Source organism: Coccinella septempunctata, chromosome 1 (genome assembly GCF_907165205.1).
Source record: "Coccinella septempunctata chromosome 1, icCocSept1.1, whole genome shotgun sequence".
In the NCBI taxonomy this organism is placed as follows: domain Eukaryota; kingdom Metazoa; phylum Arthropoda; class Insecta; order Coleoptera; family Coccinellidae; genus Coccinella; species Coccinella septempunctata.
Window position 1 is genome coordinate 27,252,562 of NC_058189.1, and position 21,891 is coordinate 27,274,452.

The window sequence follows — 21,891 nt, forward strand, 5'->3', positions numbered from 1 at the left end:
AATTCACTCAATGTGTCAAATATCCTCTACAGGCTATTTGAAGATCGATGGTTGGTGAACAATGGTCCACATCTTTGGCCACCACGTTCTCCCGATTTAACTCCTTCAGACTATTATGTTTGGGGTAGGATAAAAAATATTGTCTACTCAACTCCCCTGACTGATAAAGAGGACTGCATAGAACGAGTCAGAAATGCGTTTAGGTTTGTTTAGATTTTTAGATTCATATTTTTGAAACTCAATTTGGTTTTTTAACACTTTTGCAGATCTCTTCCTCCCGATGAAATAAAAAGAGCAACGCACGAAGCATTCCTGAGACGTATAAATAAATGTCTAGAAATTAACGATCAAAACTTTGAGCATCTTATCTAGTTATAACTGCGAGAGTTTGCCATGGTTGTCCTAAAAGTAACTTGAAGTCGGTTTCAAGAAGGGGTGAAAAATCTACAGCGTGGTTCAAATAACAGTTCCTGAAAATTTCATCTTTTTGGCTTGAAGGGAAAAGAAATAGCTGAAAATTCAAGACGAAAAGCAGTTTTTTGTGAATAACTCAGAAAATATCCATTTTAGGGCAAGGGTGTGATGCATACACTCACATTATTTTTTAACGTAGATTTAATATCTGCCATAAAAAAATTGGGTTCTAATTTTCTAAAAAATGGATTTTTCACGATTTTGTCATCTATAACTTTGAAAGCGATTTTTTCACCCCCTGTATCATGAATCGCGATTTCGATTTTTAAAGTGGATACATCAATCTTACATCTTGAAAAATCCCAAAAATGAAAATTTTCCATCCAAAAATCTCGAAGTTATTTTTGTTTCAGCGGAGCCCCATTTTCGATTTTTTTTTCGAATTTTCCCGCTCAGAGAGAATTTTCCAACCAAAACTGAAAAATGTTACATCAAAATAACTTGAAATTTTCTAAGGAATCTACTTCTGCAATGAAAAAATGGTGTTCTAATTTGAAAAACGGAAGTTGACGTCATTTCCGGAAAAACCGAAGGTGCTCATGCCTTGAAAATATTTTAGATTTCATAAGCATCGTGAAATACTTATAAGTGCTGAATTTCATGAAAATACGTTCAGTAGTTTCCCGTATAAATATGGGTGAGGTTCCTCGTGAAAGACCCTGTATATCCTTTGTTTTAGAAAATCAGTACAATGATGTTGCAGGTTTCAATGAAAATATATCGGTATCTAGGAGGTAACGTGTTATAAGTCCAAATCTAAATTTGTTTGTTATTCATTGATTGTTGGACCAAACCGTGAATTGGCTGAAGATTGGAGTTTTATAGCGAATTCCATGATAACAACTGGTGCTTACTAAGTATTTGGAAGTCACAACAAAAATTCCAGAAGATCTTAACTTAATATCACCAATGAAATCCGATAGTATCGCATCAGATTCGATTAGATGAACAGGTACCTAAGCATTGAGTGCATATTATAAACTCTGTGCAACAATTTTGAAATATCCTGAACTAGTGCAATACTACTATATATACCATCAATGGAATTCGCTATCAGTGGAACTCGATAATTCATTCAAGTTTCGAATTTTTTGTTTGCATTTTTTATTTTCGATATGATAGACAAGTACACAAGTACATTTCAGAAAATGTGACTTAAAACTTCTTACCTCCGAGCAGATCGTGCAACAGTGAAAAATCAAATGACTGAAAGAAAACGCGTTGTTGTCCGACATACCTTCGTTACATGAATTGTCCTCTCTTCATAAGATTCGATCGACAGAATATTCAGAAATTTGGCAACGTTCTACTAGAAAATAAACTACTGATGCGCATTCGTATTAACGACCTCTGTCAATTTTTCGCCGCATTTCTTACTACTGGATAAGCATTCTAGAGTAATAATATATAATATGATTTCTACTTCTATGCTTTCTTCTCGACATTTGGGCGTCTGGGAGCATCAGTTACTGCAAACGCCGAGTTTAGAACATCGTGCTCGCACCCACGCAGCTGTTTGAAAATCGCCTATCTCAGATATCATGCGATAACAGCACCCGGCTGAGTTTGTTTATTTCCACTTGTTTTTTATTTTAATTATTTATTTATTTCCGCTTCGACACCTAGGTCATTAGCGGTTTTTGCACAATAAGGTTTACAAGTCACTTATAAGATTACAGTGAGGAATAGGAAAACATAATAAGTACATTTTATAACTAAATTTTGATACAAATTGATTTGAAAAATAGAATTGTGTTGAAAGCTTCTGGTCTATTGATGTCAAGGGCATCTTCCATTTTTGAGCTAACTACACAAGATTTCCTTTGGTTTTCATAAAAATGACAATCTGTTAAAATATGCTTGACCGTAAGTTGGACGTTACATGAACTGCACTGTGGTGGTGGTTCTTTCTTCAGTAACTATGAGTGAGAGAAATATGTATGACCAATTCGAAGTCTTCTCAGCGTTACCAGTTCATTTCTTCTAGTCACGATGGGACAGTGTTTGACAGTAGAGCGTTCAATGAACGATAATTTCGATTTTCGTTGGTGAAATATAGTAGCCCATTTCAGTTTTATTTGGTCTTTATATTTTGTGCTAAGGTCGTAAGTAGTCATGACTTCTATAGGTTGTCCCTCGTATATGGCTTCTTTTGCATATCTGTCGACCTTTTCGTTACCTTTAATTCCTGTATGAGAGGGTATCCACATCAGAGTTATTTTTGATGGTGACTGGTTTTGATTCATTAAGTCTGAGATGTTTTTGACGATTGGGTTTTTGGAGTACATATTCATAAAAGCCTGAATTGAACTCAAAGAATCGGAGCAAACAAGTAGGTTTCGAAAGCTTTGAGAGACCGCATATTCAATGGCTTTCTGTATTGCAATAAGTTCGGCCGTGAAGATGGAACAATCTTCTGGGAGTTTATACATTTGGAATGTTGTATTGAAGAGATAAGCGCATCCAACTCCTTCCGTCGACTTAGCTGCATCCGTGTAAATTATTTGGCTGTTTTTATAATATGAAACTATTTCTCTGAAGTGTTGTTGAAGAATTTCTCGTTGGGTTTCAGTTTTTCTGTACTTAGTGAGATGAAGGTTGATGCTGAGTTTCTTACTGATCCAAGGTGGATGAGTTGGTTCTTCATCTATAATTGTCGGGGGGAAATCTGAGGTCAATGAGTTGTTCACCAGGTAATATAAAGGGGGCTTGAAGTGATCATTGTTTTGGTATAATTGCTTATATTTCTGGGTGATAATTTGATTTTGGCTTGGATTCTGGGTATTACTAGAAATTCTTGCAGAGTATGTTAACTGCAACATTTGTCGGCGTAATGATAAGGGTATCTCGTTGGTTTCTTTACATAGGCTATCTGCAGGGCTGGTAATATGTGCACCTAATGCTAGCCGGAGTGCGGTGTTCTGTATGACGTCTAGCTTTTTTGAGGAGGTTTTACTAGCCGTTGAATATAAGATCGAACCATAATCCAGCTTAGACCGAATTAACGTTCTATAAATTGTTAGAAGAGTTTTCTCATCTGCTTCCCAGTGGTTGTTAGATAAAACTTTCATTATATGCAGTCTTCGGATACAACTAGCTTTGAGCTCTTTAAGGTGTTCTTGCCATTTGAGTTTTGTATCGAAAGTGATTCCGAGGAATGTGTGAGATTTGACATTTTCTAGAGGGGTGTTCGAGAGTTTCAAAAGACATGGTTTGAAACGCTTTCTTGTTAATTTCATCACTTTAGGTTTTGTCTTTGAAAAGCTGAAACCGGATGTATTTGACCATTCTTCGATTCTTTTAATACAGGCCTGTAGTATATTTTCAGTTGTTTCAGAGTTTCTACCACGGCACATTATAACAATGTCGTCGGCATAAAGTGACGGTATTATAGGTGGTGTTATTGCGGAGACAACATTATTTATGGCTATAAGGAATAGAGTAGTGCTGATCACCGAACCTTGAGGAAGTCCATTTTATAAACTATACGATCCAGATTTGTAGTTGCCCATTTTGACTCTAAACTCTAAAGGATCTTTCGCTTATGAAGTTTTGTATATAGTGTAAGATATTTCCGTCTATGTTTTTCTCCTTTAGTTTTTGCAGTAGGCGGTGCCTCCATGTTGTGTCATATGCTTTAGAAATGTCGAAAAACACTGCAATTAATTCTTGCTCATTAGCATAAGCGTATAGAATTTCTGTATGTAATTGAACTAGGTTGTCCATTGTTGACCTATTTTTACGAAAGCCGCTTTGATACTTTGTTAGTAATTTTTCTTTCTCTAAGATATAACATAGCCTTTTATTTATGATTTTCTCCATGATCTTGCACATAGTGTTAGTCAGCGATATGGGACGATAACTTCTTGCTTCCATTTTGGGACATTTTGGTTTGAGTATAGGTATAACAGTCGCTTCTCACCATTTCTTTACGAAAGTTTTCTCTAAGAAAATTTTGTTGAAAAGTTTCAGTAAGATTTCCAATCCAGATTCGGGAAGATGTTTGAGAAATACTACTGGTATTTGATCGGGGCCTGGTGAGCCATTCCTGCTATTATCCATGGCGTACTTCAATTCTTCTTGAGTTATTGGAAGATTTATTGGGCTCATATCGTCTTCATTTATGTTTAAGGGTTCTGTGAGTTCAATATGTTTTTTGTGTCTTAGGAAATCTGAGGTATAGTTATTGTCTGAAGAATTTTCTTGAAAATGTTGTGCCAGCAGTTCAACAATTTCTTTTTTATCAATGATATGTTTTTGGTTTCCATCTTTCAATGCTGTAATTTCGGGACCTCTTCGTTTGCCTTCAATTGCGTTTATTTTTTGCCAGGCTTCTTTGATGTTTGAATTAGTGTTGAGTTGAGATACATAATCCTGCCATGATTGTTTTTTTGGCTTCTTTTAAAATTCGTCGTGTGATTGCTCTTTGTTTCTTGAAATTCTCGAGGTTATCAGGTGTATTTTTCTTTTTCAGTTTATATAGAAATTGTTTACTTTGTTTAACGGCATTATGACAATCGGAATTCCACCATGTATTGGAATTTTTCCTGTGCGTATTCTTCCTTTTTCCCACAAATATCTCGGCAGCTTCGTTAATCATACTCGAAAAGTTTTCTGCAAGTATGTTTACGTCATTATCTAGTACGAAAGTTTGAAATTTATCATGTAGATAGTTAGTGAAAGAGGTCCAGTCTGTGTTATTTATCTTCCAGCTTTCGGTTACTTCTTCATCATGGTTAGTTCCTGTTAGGTATGTGATTTTTATAGGAAAATGGTCGCTATCATGAAGACAATCTAAAACCTGCCAATCTATGTTGGTGCTGATACTGGCGTGTGATAACGTAAGGTCTAAGGTGGAGAAGGTTCCATTAGCCTTATTGAAATATGTGGGATCTGAGCTATTATGAAGTATGAGATCGGTCCCAATTATAATATTTTCAATGATTTTTCCCTTCTTGTTTTTATCTTTGGATCCCCATATGGGGTTATGAGCGTTGAAATCGCTTAGAAAAATCATGGGTTTAGGAAGCTGACTTATGAGTCGTTCAATTTCAGACTGCTGAAGATCGCGTTTAGGTGGGATGTGTTACATACTGTGATTTTATTAGGTAAGTTTATAGATATTGCTGTAGTTTCTAGGTTGGATTGAATGTTAAATTGCTCGGAGTGATATATTTTCTTTACAAATATAGCAGCTCCACCACTGGCTTTTCTTGCGCTTGTCCGGTTATATAAATAAGATTCGTAGTTTTTTAGAAATGGTTTGTGGCCCTCCTGTATATATGTTTCCTGTAGACACAGCATGTCGGGATCATGATCGTTTAAGATTTGCTGTATTCGTTCTAGATGGCTATAAAAGCCCTGGCAGTTCCATTGAATTATAGTGAATTTTGTGAGTGAAGTTCTCTATCCTCTCTGATTTCATGTTCGTCAACTTCATCTTGTGAGCTAATGCTTAAACTACTGGACCTATCCTGTTCTTCAAGTTTTAATTGAGCCTTAAGTTTATTCAGTATTTTTGTAAACTTTGTTTTTGTGGTTTTACTAGGTAAGTGTGTGTAAATATTTTCCATTGTGTGAATGATTAACTCGACGTTTTTGGTTATGCTGTATGCATTATTGAGTGGATTTTTATTTTCCATGGTGAGGTCTAGAAACTTCTTGAATTCTAGGAAATTGAACGGAAATTGTGTTGGGTCAGCCTGAAATACAATTTCAATACCGTCTAAGTTGATGTTGGGCTTGGAATGTTGTGGAGTCTTATACTTTTTGTTTCTACTGGCTTTCAATGTATTGGGGTCAGGTGTCGCGAAAATTTGTTCGGGATTTCCTGTGCCTGATTCAGTCGTTGGTTGTGTGAGGGGGTTGATGATCTATTCTGTATTTGGTGAATTTGGTGAACTGAAAGAAGCTCGACGTTTTTTTGGATTCTCAGGTACTTCAGTTATAGGATTTTGTTCTTCCATTAGTTCAATTTCTTTTTCTACCTCAGTATTCCTCTGGGTAGTATCAGTAGATTCAGAAGACTCAGCACTACAATGCATTACGGTTTCCGATATATTAGGACATGTGCTGGCGATGTGGCCTTGTTCCTTGCAATTATATAATAGCAAACCAATGTGTCAGAAGCGAGGAATATTCGGTAATTCGTTTGTTCGTGTGTAAGAAGGAAAGATGATGGAAAGCCTTCTCCTTCATCTTCTGGGGGGCTAATGAAAACTTGCCTTTTGAAACTCAATATGTGTGCAAATTCATCGCCTTCTATTCCGGCTCTTAGGAAATTTATGCTGGAGACGAGTCTAAGTCCGAGCTCTTTTAGCTTCGCTTCAATAGTTGCGTGGGAAATAGAAGGACATGCGTTCGAAATAATGATTCGCTTTGCTGGGGTTATGAATCTACGAATATGTATATCATTGCCACCTATGTTGATACTAGATCGATTTTCTAGCAATTTGTCTACGGTTTTCACTTCATCTAAGAAGATGCAGACCCGTTGGTTGGAAAGACGTGAGATGAATCTTATACACTTCGGTCCTATTAAACTGCCAATAGCTTTTATATAGTCGGAATTTCGGAGCTCTCCAATTGCGTTTAGTATGATTGCCTGCTCTTTTTTTGGAAAATTCATGGTCAGTGTGGATTTTGTTGCGCTCTCACCTCCCAGATTATAGGACAGAAGGTAAAGCAGCTTGAATTCTACTCATGTATAGAATACAGCTGCTCTTCCGATTTATTCACACATATTGAAACCTTTAAATAGTTCTAAAGCGATAATACAATCAATAAACGTCATACGCTAATGATTAATTGACAAGGTTCCTGATCTGGGTGTTAATGAATTTGGACACAAAATATTATTTTTTCTTCATGAATCTCAATAAATTTGAATAGATTTGCTTTTGTTTTCTGATGCTTCAACCGATATGGGAGTTTTATACCATGTTACCATATATGTAGGTCCCAAAATGAAAGATACATGGTAATAAAGTTTTTCATAACATAAAAGTTTGATTTCGACGACAATTTTACCGAATTTGTTCTGGTATAAAATAGTAATCTAATAGAAATGTTTTTTTCGAAAAAAGCAAAGAAGATATACGTTTTGTTTTCAGCTACTAGTGAAAGATATGAAAAATTTATGATACTTCTTGACATTGAATGTCCTAGTAAATCAATTCCTGGAATGCTTCAGTAGCTTTCGTAAAAACTCTGTGTACAGGATGGGCAAAATTCGTTGTCCACTGAGGTGATCTCGTGAACGGATAGCACATTCTCGAGCTTTTTTTTGTGTATTTCCCGAGTCGAGTCGAACATAACCTCGCATTTACATTCGCGCCATTTTTGCAAGCATTTAATCGTAAATGTAATTTATTTGTAAATGTAATTTATTTCATAAAAAGGAAAAAATTATGAAATCTGTCTATAATGATCTTATTGCGTTCGTTTTCAACAGATCTATTCAAAAAAAAACCTTCACTTGTCGTTTAGAATAAAAATAAAACTATTTTATGTTCGACTGAATCATAAACACTTTATTTATGAATTCGTTTAGTGTCCATAATTGACTACTTTATTGGACACCACTTTATTGGACTCAACTGTCACTATCATTCTGTCAAGTAATATATATAAATAAATATAAAAGATGCAAACAACACTTTATTCAAGGAAGAAGAATTGAACTTCGACTTAAAAACAAAATTATGAATATCTATTTATGAGGGCTAAGTCAAAAACTCAAAATTACTAACAGCATTTAATCAAACGTGGTGACCGGTTTCGCATCAGCAAAGCTAATGCATCCTCAGACCAATCGGCACACTACAAGAAAACAACAACTATTTAAGAAACAAAAGGACAAAGAACAATGCAACCTACTGTTTATGCTATTCTAATCAGGGTCGTCAATTCTATAAAAAACGAGATACACAATAACTAAAATTAAGTACATCAATTCACAAGTCAACTCAATAACAATCAATTTAAAACTGAGAGACAAGACCTGATATAGGTTAGTTTTAAGAATATAGAACATGAACACAATCATTTCGTGAACCACAGAATTCATAGATTAGTTTCTAATTGTTTTTACATACAAATCAACGAAGAAAAGGATATATGGAACTACACACAAACTTTATAAAACAGCGTTCATAACGTACATCTCACTAAAATCCACTTGCGAGTTTAGAACTAGGGATGGATATATAATAATTTTTTAAATTTTAAAATTTCGAATTTTTCCAAATAGTCTATTAAAAGGCAGTTAATGCCTGTATGTAATATTTTCAGAACTGTTTCTCGTACAAAGTGGTGACCTTCTTTAAATAGGTGATTGCCAAAATGGGAATCATCGTAATGTGGGCCTAGCCTCAAAATTCTTAGATGTTCTTTTATTCTCTGATTGAACGTCCTATTAGTTTTTCCAATATACACTGCACCACACGTGTCACAAGTGAGTTTATAAACACCACTCTTCTCCAATGGGGAAACTGGATCTTTGTTATTGAAAAGTGAATTTCTCAAGTTGTTTGTTGGTCTGAAGGCTATCTTTATATTATTGTCTTTCTCCAGCAATCTAGCCACCTTACTCGATAAAGTCCCTACAAAGCTTAGAGGGAAATATCTTTTATCTTCGATTCTATGTTGACTAATAGGAAGATGACTCCTCAATAAGCGTTTATGTAATTTTTTATTTAACATTCTATCAATCATATTATTGTCAAAATTGTTTTTTTTCGCTATTTGTTTAATTATTCCAATTTCTTTATTAAAATTGTCCTCATTTAATGAAATATTCACAAGTCGTTCTAATAAACTGTTGAAAACTGCTGTCTTGTGGTTCCAATGATGTTGTGAGCTGATTTCAATTGACACGTCTGTATGTGTTGGTTTTCTAAAAATGTCGAAGGAATGTTTGCCATCCAACAACTTGATGTTTGGGTCTAAGAAATTGCACTCTTCATCATTGATGTGTTCATTCTTGAATTTTATGTTATTAACACTACTGTTCAGATATGTGACAAAATCATCAAATCCTTGGTCAGTTCCTTTCCACAAAATTATAATATCGTCCACAAAACGATAGTAATAGACGATAAGTGGAGAAAAGTCGTTACCCCAATTAAAGATGTGGGTTTTTTCAAAATAGTCCATGTACCTATCTGCTAAATATGGAGCAATGGGGTTGCCCATTGCCAATCCTTGTATCTGTTCGAATATTTTTTTATCGAATTGGAAAAAATTTTGTTTCAGACATATATTTAAAATCTGACATACTGTTTCGACTGTATCATTTGATGAATTAGATTGATCAAGATCTTCTTCTATTATTCTCTTAACTTCCAATGTAGGCACGTTGGTATATAGGTTCTCTATGTCCAATGTTCTAATTTTGTAATGATCTTCTACTTTTATATCTTTAATTTTATTAACCAGATCTAAGGTGTTTTTTATTGTATATGATGGTGAAAAATTAATTTTTTCTTTCAGAAAGATGTTTAACCATTTAGACAATTGGTATGTTGGAGCGTTGTAATTCGACACGACTGGTCTAATAGGTATTTCATCTAAAATTGTGCTCTTATGTATCTTCATAAGGCCATACAATCTTGGGATTCTAGTGTTGTCAATTTTGAGACTCTTTATATTTTTTAACTCTGAACTGTCAGGAATCCTTTTAATAACTTCTTTTATCTTTTGTATGATTGTTGATAAGGATATCTTTTTTTCTCTTATATTATTTTTTGATAAGAAATCCAACACTTTTTTATTGTAATCTTTTGTTTTCATAATTATCATACAATTACCTTTGTCTGCCTTAGTTATTGTGAGTTTGTTCCTTTCAACTTTCTCTCTAATTGACTTGATAACTTTATCATTGAAATGGCCTCTACCCAATTTTTTGTTTGTCCTTAAGTCTTTTAGTTCTTTTCTCAGTAATGGTCTTATTTCATCTATAATTTCGAACTTGTTGACTCTTATGTGGTTTATGGTAGCCTCTATCTCAGCTGCCAACTTAATTAGGTTTCTTTCCGTTTTGATATTGGATGTAGGATTAAACTTTATTCATTTTTCCAGAAGGTCTATTTTGGACTTTTTTAAGTGAACTTGGGTAAAATTTATGAGATTATCGTGGAATTTGTGGAAATTGTCTTTTCCTTTGTTGTTCTACCGAAATCTGTGTGTGTACTCTCCCTAAGAAAGTGTTTAAATCTTCATAACGCATTAATGTTCTCATCTTATCATAATTCATCTTCAAATGCAGATTAACATTGTTTAACTTCATGTAAATAAGTTTTATTTCTTTTTTAATGAGTTTGCGTGCAATTTCTTTAGCAAGCTGTTTAACTATTTTACTATTATCCTTTTTAAACTCATGTTTGACGTTCCTAGGAATTAAGTCATGGTTTAAGCATTGGTTGTTGAAATACAAATCTTCGTGTAATCTCATCCCCTTGAAAAGTTGTCTCCTGTAGTGGTGGACTGTTTTAGCCAACTCGGCCATCTTCAACCAAATACCAAAGTCCAAGTAGGAACGCTAGATATGTGGGATAAGTCAAAAACTCAAAATTCCTAACAGCATTTAATCAAACGTGGTGACCGGTTTCGCATCAGCAAAGCTAATGCATCCTCAGACCAATCGGCACACTACAAGAAAACAACAACTATTTAAGAAACAAAAGGACAAAGAACAATGCAACCTACTGTTTATGCTATTCTAATCAGGGTCGTCAATTCTATAAAAAACGAGATACACAATAACTAAAATTAAGTACATCAATTCACAAGTCAACTCAATAACAATCAAATTAAAACTGAGAGACAAGACCTGATATAGGTTAGTTTTAAGAATATAGAATTTCCAATATACACTGCACCACACGTGTCACAAGTGAGTTTATAAACACCACTCTGCTCCAATGGGGAAACTGGATCTTTGTTATTGAAAAGTAAATTTCTCAAAATGTTTGTTGGTCTGAAGGCTATCTTTATATTATTGTCTTTCTCCAGCAATCTAGCCACTTTACTCGATAAAGGCCCAACAAAGCTTAGAGGGAAATATCTAACATTCCTTCGACATTTTCAGAAAACCAACACATACAGACGTGTCAATTGACATCAGCTCACAACATCATTGGAACCACAAGATAGCAGTTTTCAACAGTTTATTAGAACGACTTGTGAATATACCATTAAATGAGGACAATTTTAATAAAGAAATTGGAATAATTAAATAAATAGCGAGAAAAAATAATTTTGACAATAATATGATTGATAGAATGTTAAATAAAAAATTACAGTTACGCTTATTGAGGAGTCATTTTCCTATAAGTCAACATAGAATCGAAGATAAAAGATATTTCCCTCTAAGCTTTGTTGGGACTTTATCGAGTAAGGTGGCTAGATTGCTGGAGAAAGACAATAATATAAAGATAGCCTTCAGACCAACAAACAACTTGAGAAATTTACTTTTCAATAACAAAGATCCAGTTTCCCCATTGGAGAAGAGTGATGTTTATAAACTCACTTGTGACACGTGTGGTGCAGTGTATATTGGAAAAACTAATGGGGCGTTCAATCAGAGAATAAGAGAACATCTAAGAATTTCGAGGCTAGGCCCACATTACGATGATTCCCATTTTGGCAATCACCTATTTAAAGAAGGTCACCACTTTGTACAAGAAACAGGTCTAAAAATATTACATACAGGCATTAACTGCCTTTTAATAGACTATTTGGAAAAATTCGAAATTTTAAAATTTAAAAAATTATATCCATCCCTTGTTCTGAACTCGCAAGTGGATTTTAGTGAGATGTACGTTATGAACGCTGTCTTATAAAGTTTGTGTGTAGTTCCATATATCCTTTTCTTCGTTGATTTGTATGTAAAAACAATTAGAAACTAATCTATGAATTCTGTGGTTCACGAAATGATTGTGTTCATGTTCTATATTCTTAAAACTAACCTATATCAGGTCTTGTCTCTCAGTTTTAATTTGATTGTTATTGAGTTGACTTGTGAATTGATGTACTTAATTTTAGTTATTGTGTATCTCGTTTTTTATAGAATTGACAACCCTGATTAGAATAGCATAAACAGTAGGTTGCATTGTTCTTTGTCCTTTTGTTTCTCAAATAGTTGTTGTTTTCTTGTAGTGTGCCGATTGGTCTGAGGATGCATTAGCTTTGCTGATGCGAAACCGGTCACCCCGTTTGATTAAATGCTGTTAGGAATTTTGAGTTTTTGACTTAGCCCACATATCTAGCGTTCCTACTTGGACTTTGGTATTTGGTTGAAGATGGCCGAGTTGGCTAAAACAGTCCACCACTACAGGAGACAACTTTTCAAGAGGATGAGATTACACGAAGATTTGTATTTCAACAACCAATGCTTAAACCATGACTTAATTCCTAGGTACGTCAAACATGAGTTTAAAAAGGATAATAGTAAAATAGTTAAACAGCTTGCTAAAGAAATTGCACGCAAACTCATTAAAAAAGAAATAAAACTTATTTACATGAAGTTAAACAATGTTAATCTGCATTTGAAGATGAATTATGACAAGTTGAGAACATCAATGCGTTATGAAGATTTAAACACTTTCTTAGGGAGAGTACACACACAGATTTCGGTAGAACAACAAAGGAAAAGACACACATTGGATGGAAAGTTGAAGAAACTAATAGATGATAAAAAACGGAATCATTGGAAAAACAGCTGAACAATTTCCACAAATTCCACGATAATCTCATAAATTTTACCCAAGTTCACTTAAAAAAGTCCGAAATAGACCTTCTGGAAAAATGAATAAAGTTTAATCCTACATCCAATATCAATACGGAAAGAAACCTAATTAAGTTGGCAGCTGAGATAGAGGCTACCATGAACCACATAAGAGTCAACAAGTTCGAAATTAGAGATGAAATAAGACCATTACTGAGAAAAGAACTAAAAGACTTGAGGACAAACAAAAAATTGGGTAGAGGTCATTTCAATGATAAAGTTATCAAGACAATTAGAGAGAAAGTTGAAAGGAACAAACTCACAATAACTAAGGCAGACAAAGGTAATTGTATGATAATTATGAAAACAAAAGATTACAATAAAAAAGTGTTGGATTTCTCATCAAAAAATAATATAAGAGAAAAAAAGATATCCTTATCAACAATCATACAAAAGATAAAAGAAGTTATTAAAAGGATTCCTGACAGTTCAGAGTTAAAAAATATAAAAGGTCTCAAAATTGACAACACTAGAATCCCAAGATTGTATGGCCTTATGAAGATACATAAGAGCACAATTTTAGATGAAATACCTATTAGACCAGTCGTGTCGAATTACAACGCTCCAACATACCAATTGTCTAAATGGTTAAACATCTTTCTGAAAGAAAAAATTAATTTTTCACCATCATATACAATAAAAAACACCTTAGATCTGGTTAATAAAATTAAAGATATAAAAGTAGAAGATCATTACAAAATTAGAACATTGGACATAGAGAACCTATATACCAACGTGCCTACATTGGAAGTTAAGAGAATAATAGAAGAAGATCTTGATCAATCTAATTCATCAAATGATACAGTCGAAACAGTATGTCAGATTTTAAATATATGTCTGAAACAAAATTTTTTCCAATTCGATAAAAAAATATTCGAACAGATACAAGGATTGGCAATGCGCAACCCCATTGCTCCATATTTAGCAGATAGCTACATGGACTATTTTGAAAAAACTCACATCTTTAATTGGGGTAACGACTTTTCTCCACTTATCGTCTATTACTATCGTTTTGTTGACGATATTATAATTTTGTGGAAAGGAACTGACCAAGGATTTGATGATTTTGTCACATATCTGAACAGTAGTGTTAATAACATAAAATTCAAGAATGAACACATCAATGATGGAGAGTGCAATTTCTTAGACCCAAACATCAAGTTGTTGGATGGCAAACATTCCTTCGACATTTTCAGAAAACCAACACATACAGACGTGTCAATTGACATCAGCTCACAACATCATTGGAACCACAAGATAGCAGTTTTCAACAGTTTATTAGAACGACTTGTGAATATACCATTAAATGAGGACAATTTTAATAAAGAAATTGGAATAATTAAACAAATAGCAAGAAAAAACAATTTTGACAATAATATGATTGATAGAATGTTAAATAAAAAATTACATAAACGCTTATTGAGGAGTCATTTTCCTATTAGTCAACATAGAATCGAAGATAAAAGATATTTCCCTCTAAGCTTTGTTGGGACTTTATCGAGTAAGGTGGCTAGATTGCTGGAGAAAGACAATAATATAAAGATAGCCTTCAGACCAACAAACAACTTGAGAAATTCACTTTTCAATAACAAAGATCCAGTTTCCCCATTGGAGAAGAGTGGTAAACTCACTTGTGACACGTGTGGTGCAGTGTATATTGGAAAAATTAATAGGACGTTCAATCAGAGAATAAAAGAACATCTAAGAATTTTGAGGCTATTCCCACATTACGATGATTCCCATTTTGGCAATCACCTATTTAAAGAAGGTCACCACTTTGTACAAGAAACAGGTCTGAAAATATTACATACAGGCATTAACTGCCTTTTAATAGACTATTTGGAAAAATTCGAAATTTTAAAATTTAAAAAATTATATCCATCCCTAGTTCTGAACTCGCAAGTGGATTTTAGTGAGATGTACGTTATGAACGCTGTTTTATAAAGTTTGTGTGTAGTTCCATATATCCTTTTCTTCGTTGATTTGTATGTAAAAACAATTAGAAACTAATCTATGAATTCTGTGGTTCACGAAATGATTGTGTTCATGTTCTATATTCTTAAAACTAACCTATATCAGGTCTTGTCTCTCAGTTTTAATTTGATTGTTATTGAGTTGACTTGTGAATTGATGTACTTAATTTTAGTTATTGTGTGTCTCGTTTTTTATAGAATTGACGACCCTGATTAGAATAGCATAAACAGTAGGTTGCATTGTTCTTTGTCCTTTTGTTTCTTAAATAGTTGTTGTTTTCTTGTAGTGTGCCGATTGATCTGAGGATGCATTAGCTTTGCTGATGCGAAACCGGTCACCACGTTTATTTAATGCTGTTAGGAATTTTGAGTTTTTGACTTAGCCCACATATCTAGCGTTCCTACTTGGACTTTGGTATTTGGTTGAATATCTATTCTGAGAATTAGTGTGGTAGTGAATATTAAAAACACATTCTTTGTTATAGTAGAAATGCATGCTTGAGGATGTCGAGCTCGAAGCACAGTTTTCGATCTGCAATACTCTTGATGCTAGCATCAGCTACTTCCTGGCCCAATATTCTGGTGGCAACACTTATTTGTGTACTTTCCATGCGTTTTATAGCCTCTCCTCTCAAATGCCAACCTCGCCTTCTCACGGTGCACCCTTTTCTTACGAACGAGGCTCTGGCGACCGAACATGAGCGGTATATCTCTGTTTCCCACAATCACAAAAATTGGCTTGCGCAGGAAATGGCTCTCAGCGTTGCTTAAGTTGCGTCTCAGACCTTGACGTCTCAGGTTACCTGTGCCACAAGATAATCTAGTCGCAACTGCAAGCAAAGTTGCACTGACAGCGTTACCAGTGCAGCTTTAAAACACCTTCTAACGCAGCTCCTACAAAAAGATGGATCAGTCGAACAGGTCAAAATTTGTATCCGGAGGTGAAATACCCTCTATTAGGATCTCCGGGGGGGGGGGTGCCTGAGCGAGTGAATCATCGTACAACAACCAATGAAAAGCACATAGCTTTTGCTGCATGGAACGTCAGAACCTTGCTAGACAACCCCAAGGCCGACCAACCAGAGAGGCGTACTGCCCTAATCGATAAGGAACTGCAACGAACATCCATTGCAATAGTTGCCCTAAGCGAGACACGCTTCTCGGGCGAAGGTAGTTTGGTAGAACATGCTTATACTTTTTTCTGGAAGGGATTGCCAGAAGGTCAAATCAGACAACATGGTGTAGGCTTTGCCATTAGAAACGACCTGGCCGCCAAACTAACCGAAAATCCAGTTGGCATCTCAGAACGTTTAATGACTCTACGCTTTCCTGCAGCAAACAACACGTTTGTGAACATCATTGCAGTATACGCACCCACTTTGAACTCCTCTGACAACTCAAAGGACACTTTCTACGAATCACTCGTTGCAACATTAAGTAAAATCCCAGAACGGGAACGAATTATCCTCCTTGGAGACATCAACGCCAGAGTGGGCAGATGTCAAGACACAGAACTATGGCCGGGAATAATAGGGAAACACGGCACAGATAGCATTAATTCGAACGGAGAACGTCTGCTGGCTCTTTGTGCAGAACACAATCTTTGTATAACGAACACCTTCTTTATTACGAGACCCAATTCAAGAGGGACCTGGCGTCACCCACGCTCAGGGCATTGGCATACTCTCGACTATGTGATAGTGAGAAGAAAAGATCTCAAAGAGGTGTTGGTCATTAAACCCAGAGCAGATCTGGAGTGCTGGACTGATCATAGGCTGGTAATCTCGAGAATGAAAATCTCAATGCGTCCAAAATACCAACGCAAGCCAAAGTATCTAAGAGAGCGCCTTCAAATCTCCAATCTACAAAACCCTTATACAAAGGAAAGCTTCACAGCTGCCGTCAAAGATAGCCTAACACCACCGGATTATGACGACGACATTGAGAGTCATTGGCTTCGCTTCAAATCATCTCTTACAAATTCAGCGAAGGAAATACTGAACAGAACGCTCCCGAAAATCCCCAGACTGGTTCGCCGAGAAAGGAACTCATATCGCACCCCTTCTGGAGGCAAAACACAAAGCGATGAAAACAGCAATCAACAAGCCTGGCGATGTTGCAGCCCAAAAAAGTTCCAATAACATAAAACGCGAGGTCCGTCAAGAAATAAGAAAAATCAAGGACAGCTGGTGGAGAGAAAAAGCTAGGGAAATACAAGCTCACGCCGATAACCATGATTACAGACGTTTTTTCGAAGCTATTAAAACTGTTTATGGTCCAAGCAGAAAAGCTAACTTTCCTATAAGAGATACTAATGGAGCTATTCTAACTGATGATAGAAAAATTCTCGAAAGATGGAAGGAGCATTACTCACAGGTCTTGAATCAAAATAACGACTCGGATTTGTCCATTTTAGACCTGCTTCCCGCGTATAGTCTGATGACATCGCTTGATGACGAAATCTCAATGTCGGAAATTATAAGGGCGATTGAAAATATGAAAAATGATAAGTCACCTGGTCTATACGGCATTCCAGCGGAGATATTCAATGCCTTGGATGAAGACATTGTCTTCATCTCATTGAAGTCATTGTCTCCTAACACAATTTCGCAAGATCTGGGAACAGGGAGATGTGCCACAAGACTTCAGAGACGCTTTAGTTATCAACCTCTATAAGAACAAAGGCGATACGTCGAATTGCAACAACTACAGGGGCATATCGTTGCTTAGTGTGGCCGGTAAAATTCTCTCGAATATTATGGCTAATCGTCTGGTTCCACTCTTGGAGAATTGCCTGAATCCCAGTGCGGCTTTAGACCAAATCGAGGTACGGTGGACCTAATTTTCACACTGCGACAGCTGCAAGAGAAGGCCCGTGAACAACAATCAAGGATCTACACAGCCTACATCGATCTTAGGAAGTCGTTTGATTCGGTGAATCAGAGAGCGCTATGGAAAATCATGGCACGTCTTGCAGTACCCGCAAAATTCTTAGCAGTGTGTGCAAGCCTTCATAGCAACAACACTGCTAGAATACAGCATAATGGTTCTACAACCGACCATCTTTCAACCAACCCTGGCATCAAACAAGGCTGTGTATTAGCGCCTTTACTGTTCAATATTTTCGCCATAGCTGTGTCGATGATTGCTGACATGAGTATGCCTGTAAGAGGTGTTGGGATAAGATTCAGATTTGATGGAGGCCTGTTTAACCTGAAGCGCCTCAGAGCAAAAACCAGTACCAAGTTTATCACTGAACTTCAATATGCAGACGACTGTTCACTTATCGCTAGCAGCTCGGAAGATCTACAGATAATGTTGGACACCTATAAACATATATACGAAGCTTTAGGCCTTAGACTCAATATCGACAAAACCAAAATCCTGGTTTGTCCGCCAGAAAGCCTTCCAACAGATATCAGCCTGGAGAATGAAACTCTAGAACAGGTCGAGCAGTTCAAATACTTGGGACGCTTCATAAATACTAGGGCTAACCTTGACACGGAAATACACAACCGTATCAATTCGGCATCACGGGCATTCTGGAAACTAAAGGATAGAGTGTTTCAAAATCACGACCTCAATCTGAAGACCAAGACAGCTGTTTACAAGGCAGTCGTCCTCCCAACGCTTCTTTACGGAAGCGAAAGCTGGACGCCGTACAGGCGACATATTAAACAGCTTGAACAGCTCTGTATGGCGAATTCACTGAGGGAGCCCGGAAACCAGGAGGCCAGTACAAGCGGTTTAAGGATATACTACATCAATCCCTAAAATCAGTTAATGCCAATCATAACTGGGAACAACTAGCATTAGACAGGTCACAGTGGATGTCTTTGGTACACAGTTATAATGGAGACTCGAGAAGGATACAGCGGCGGCCAGATCTGGTTGGTGACTATCCATGCCCGGAGTGTGGTAGGATATGTAGGTCACGGTTGGGACTCTACAGTCACAGGAGAGCACACAGTCGAAATTAGCCCTGAAAAACAATAAGTCTGTTCGCACTTTTTTTTTTCCTTTCTTTCTTTTTTTCCTTTTTTCGTCTTTTTGTAGATTCATTCCCGGCAACAGGATACAGCAATACAGCGATGAATGTAGTCCATAGCGAAGAACTTTTCTGAGCTTTCAATTCACTATTGTCGTAAGCGAGAATATTGTCTTCTGTCGATTTTACAATTTTCTTCGTTCAACACCACTTGTTATAGGCCGCATACATATTTTCATAAGCACTTTTAGATTTAGTGGGTAAGAGAGATTCTTTGGCGCTTACGGCTAAATTTTCTACGCTTTTTTCTCCAGCGCTATCCACTTTTTGGATTATTATGACGTTTGTCATAAAATTAAGGAAGTAAACAACTGTGTTTTCTAAGGTTGCTAAGGTCGCTGGTTACTAAGGTAAGAAAATCAAAAGCACACAATGTTTTTCAGTAATAAGCCATTTCAGAAAATGAAATTTCTGGATTGCAGTCGAACATAAAGCTTTGTATGCAACTCGTACATAATTAGGCTTTATGGACTTGCCCAAGTTATTGGCCTCGCTTGCTTTGCTCGCTCTGCCATAAACTTTTGGACTCTTCCATAAAGACCTTATTTATGTACTTGTTACATAAATAGCTATTATGGTCAAATAATAGCCTTTGTGAATGGTTTACTTTGCCTGGGTTGAGTCACACTTGAGATTCTGCGTCATTTTGTGAGGTAATTGCTCTTTGAGAGAAATTATTTTCAGAATTCAGAGAAGAGCAATTCTGTTCATTGCGGGCCTAGGGTATAGGGTATGTTGTAGAGACAAGTTTGTGGAGTTGAGAGTTCTAACGTTCCCAGCATTGTTCATCCTCGAATTTTTGACCTATGCCCATAGTACTAGGCATTGATCTTCAGTCAGACATTCATGACCTTATCACTAGGGGCAAGGGCTTCATTAGAAAAAAATTTGAGGTCTATCAAGTAAGCCCGGAAGTTGTGGCATTTCGAAAAGAAAATTTGTCCAATGAAAATGCTAGCAAAGTGCTGGCGAATGCTGAAGAAAAAACTGAAAAATCTCATATAGATTTAGAAAAATTGGAAATTTAATTTTCCGGGCCAACTTATGTGCAGCCCGGAGAACCCAGAATTTTCAATCGATATTTCGAAATTAAAAAATGCTAGCGAAATGCTGACGAATGCTGCAGAAAAAACTGAGAAATCTCATTTAGATTGTGAAAAATTGAAGTTTGAATTTTCCGGGCCAACTTATGTGCAGCCCGGAAAACCCAGCATTTCTCATCGATATTTCGAATATAGTAAATGCTAGCGAAATACTGGCGAATGCTGGAGAAAAAACTGAAAAATCTCATATAGATTTGTGAAAAATGAACATTGAATTTTCCGGCCCAACTTATATATATAGCTCAGAAAAGCCAGCATTTTCCATCGATATTTTGAAAAAATGGAATGCTAGGGAAGAAAAAAGGGCTGTCAAGTGCTGAAGAAAAAACTGAAAAATTTCAAAGAGGTTTGGAAAAATTGGAAATTGAATTTTCTTGGCCTCCTTATGTGCACCACGTAAAAGTCAGCCATTTTCATGTCAGTACCACTAGAAAAATAGGGTGATTAAATTAATCAGGGCACTTTGTTCGAAAAAAAAACCATTTTGATGAACAGCTTTGTTCTTCCAGCAGTAGGACAATCCCTCCTTTAGTTATTAGTTGGCCGTGACTAAACGAAATGATTCATTCATTCTTCCGCTATTGATGTTAACTCCAGAATATGACATTTTTAGACATCGAACAATATAGCATATGTATGAGTTCTAACAGATGTTAGTGTAACAGGGTACCATAAAATTGGGCGTATGATGCAAGAGCTTAGGGAACAACCTCCGTAAAAAACCCTGTCTTCCCGTGAATAGTGTAGTGATGACAGATTCGTTCATAGAATAAGCTTTTAATACTGAAGGTTTTCTTTTCATTGACATAAAAATTTCTCACAAAATACCTCCATTGTATATTCAATGATGATTTCTAAATATAGTAGATTGTCACACACCTTTTCACTATGCACTAGTTGCTTCACTATATTCTCTCTCCATCTCGAAATATGGTCGGAAACAAAAAACCAGAGCGGAAAGAAAATGTTAATTATACAGCCTTCATCAAACTGATTCGAAGACTTGATCATAACTGAGGAAAAAATAATTAATCTTAGGTACATAACTTGTTCCCCAATTTCCCTGTGAAGAATATCATCTCTGCGTCAAAAATCTTCTGTTGTCGTCTTCAAGAATCCATTCAGTACTGTTATTAATAATATTCCGAATGTAACATATTCATAATGATGATTTAAATATATCCAAGAATTTTTTTCTCATTCTTCAATATAGGTATGTACCTACATATATTTATCCTTGGATTTTTATATGCCCCTTAACTTGTGTGAACTCAACAGTTTATCAGTTATTCGCATTCACATGAAAAAAGTAAAACCAAAGGGGACTATTTTTCTGATATTTCGACAGGGGAGGTTTCACAGGTGACCATATCTCATAACAGTTATGAAGCAGAAATGTATTCCGCACTCCTTGTTTTATAACAGATATATCACACTAAAGCCGGGTCCAGACTATGTAACAAAACAGGTTATAAAGCAAAGTTATAAAACTTGTTGGAGAAATTC

General features: G+C 35.9%; 2 protein-coding genes across 5 annotated transcripts in view; one reads left to right on the plus strand and one right to left on the minus strand.

Moving 5' to 3' along the window:
• Positions 1 to 10,065, plus strand: part of LOC123315617 — a 69,317-nt gene extending 59,252 nt beyond the window's left edge. For both annotated transcript variants that reach the window (XM_044901381.1, XR_006537972.1), the window contains exon 2: positions 9,967 to 10,065. In XM_044901381.1, coding sequence (XP_044757316.1) covers positions 9,967 to 9,986 — 20 coding nt within the window. In that variant the 3' untranslated portion in view covers positions 9,987 to 10,065. The remainder of the gene's footprint in view (positions 1 to 9,966) is intronic.
• Positions 1 to 21,891, minus strand: part of LOC123315586 — a 622,910-nt gene that overhangs the window by 79,515 nt on the left and 521,504 nt on the right. The gene's annotated exons all lie outside the window — the stretch shown is intronic.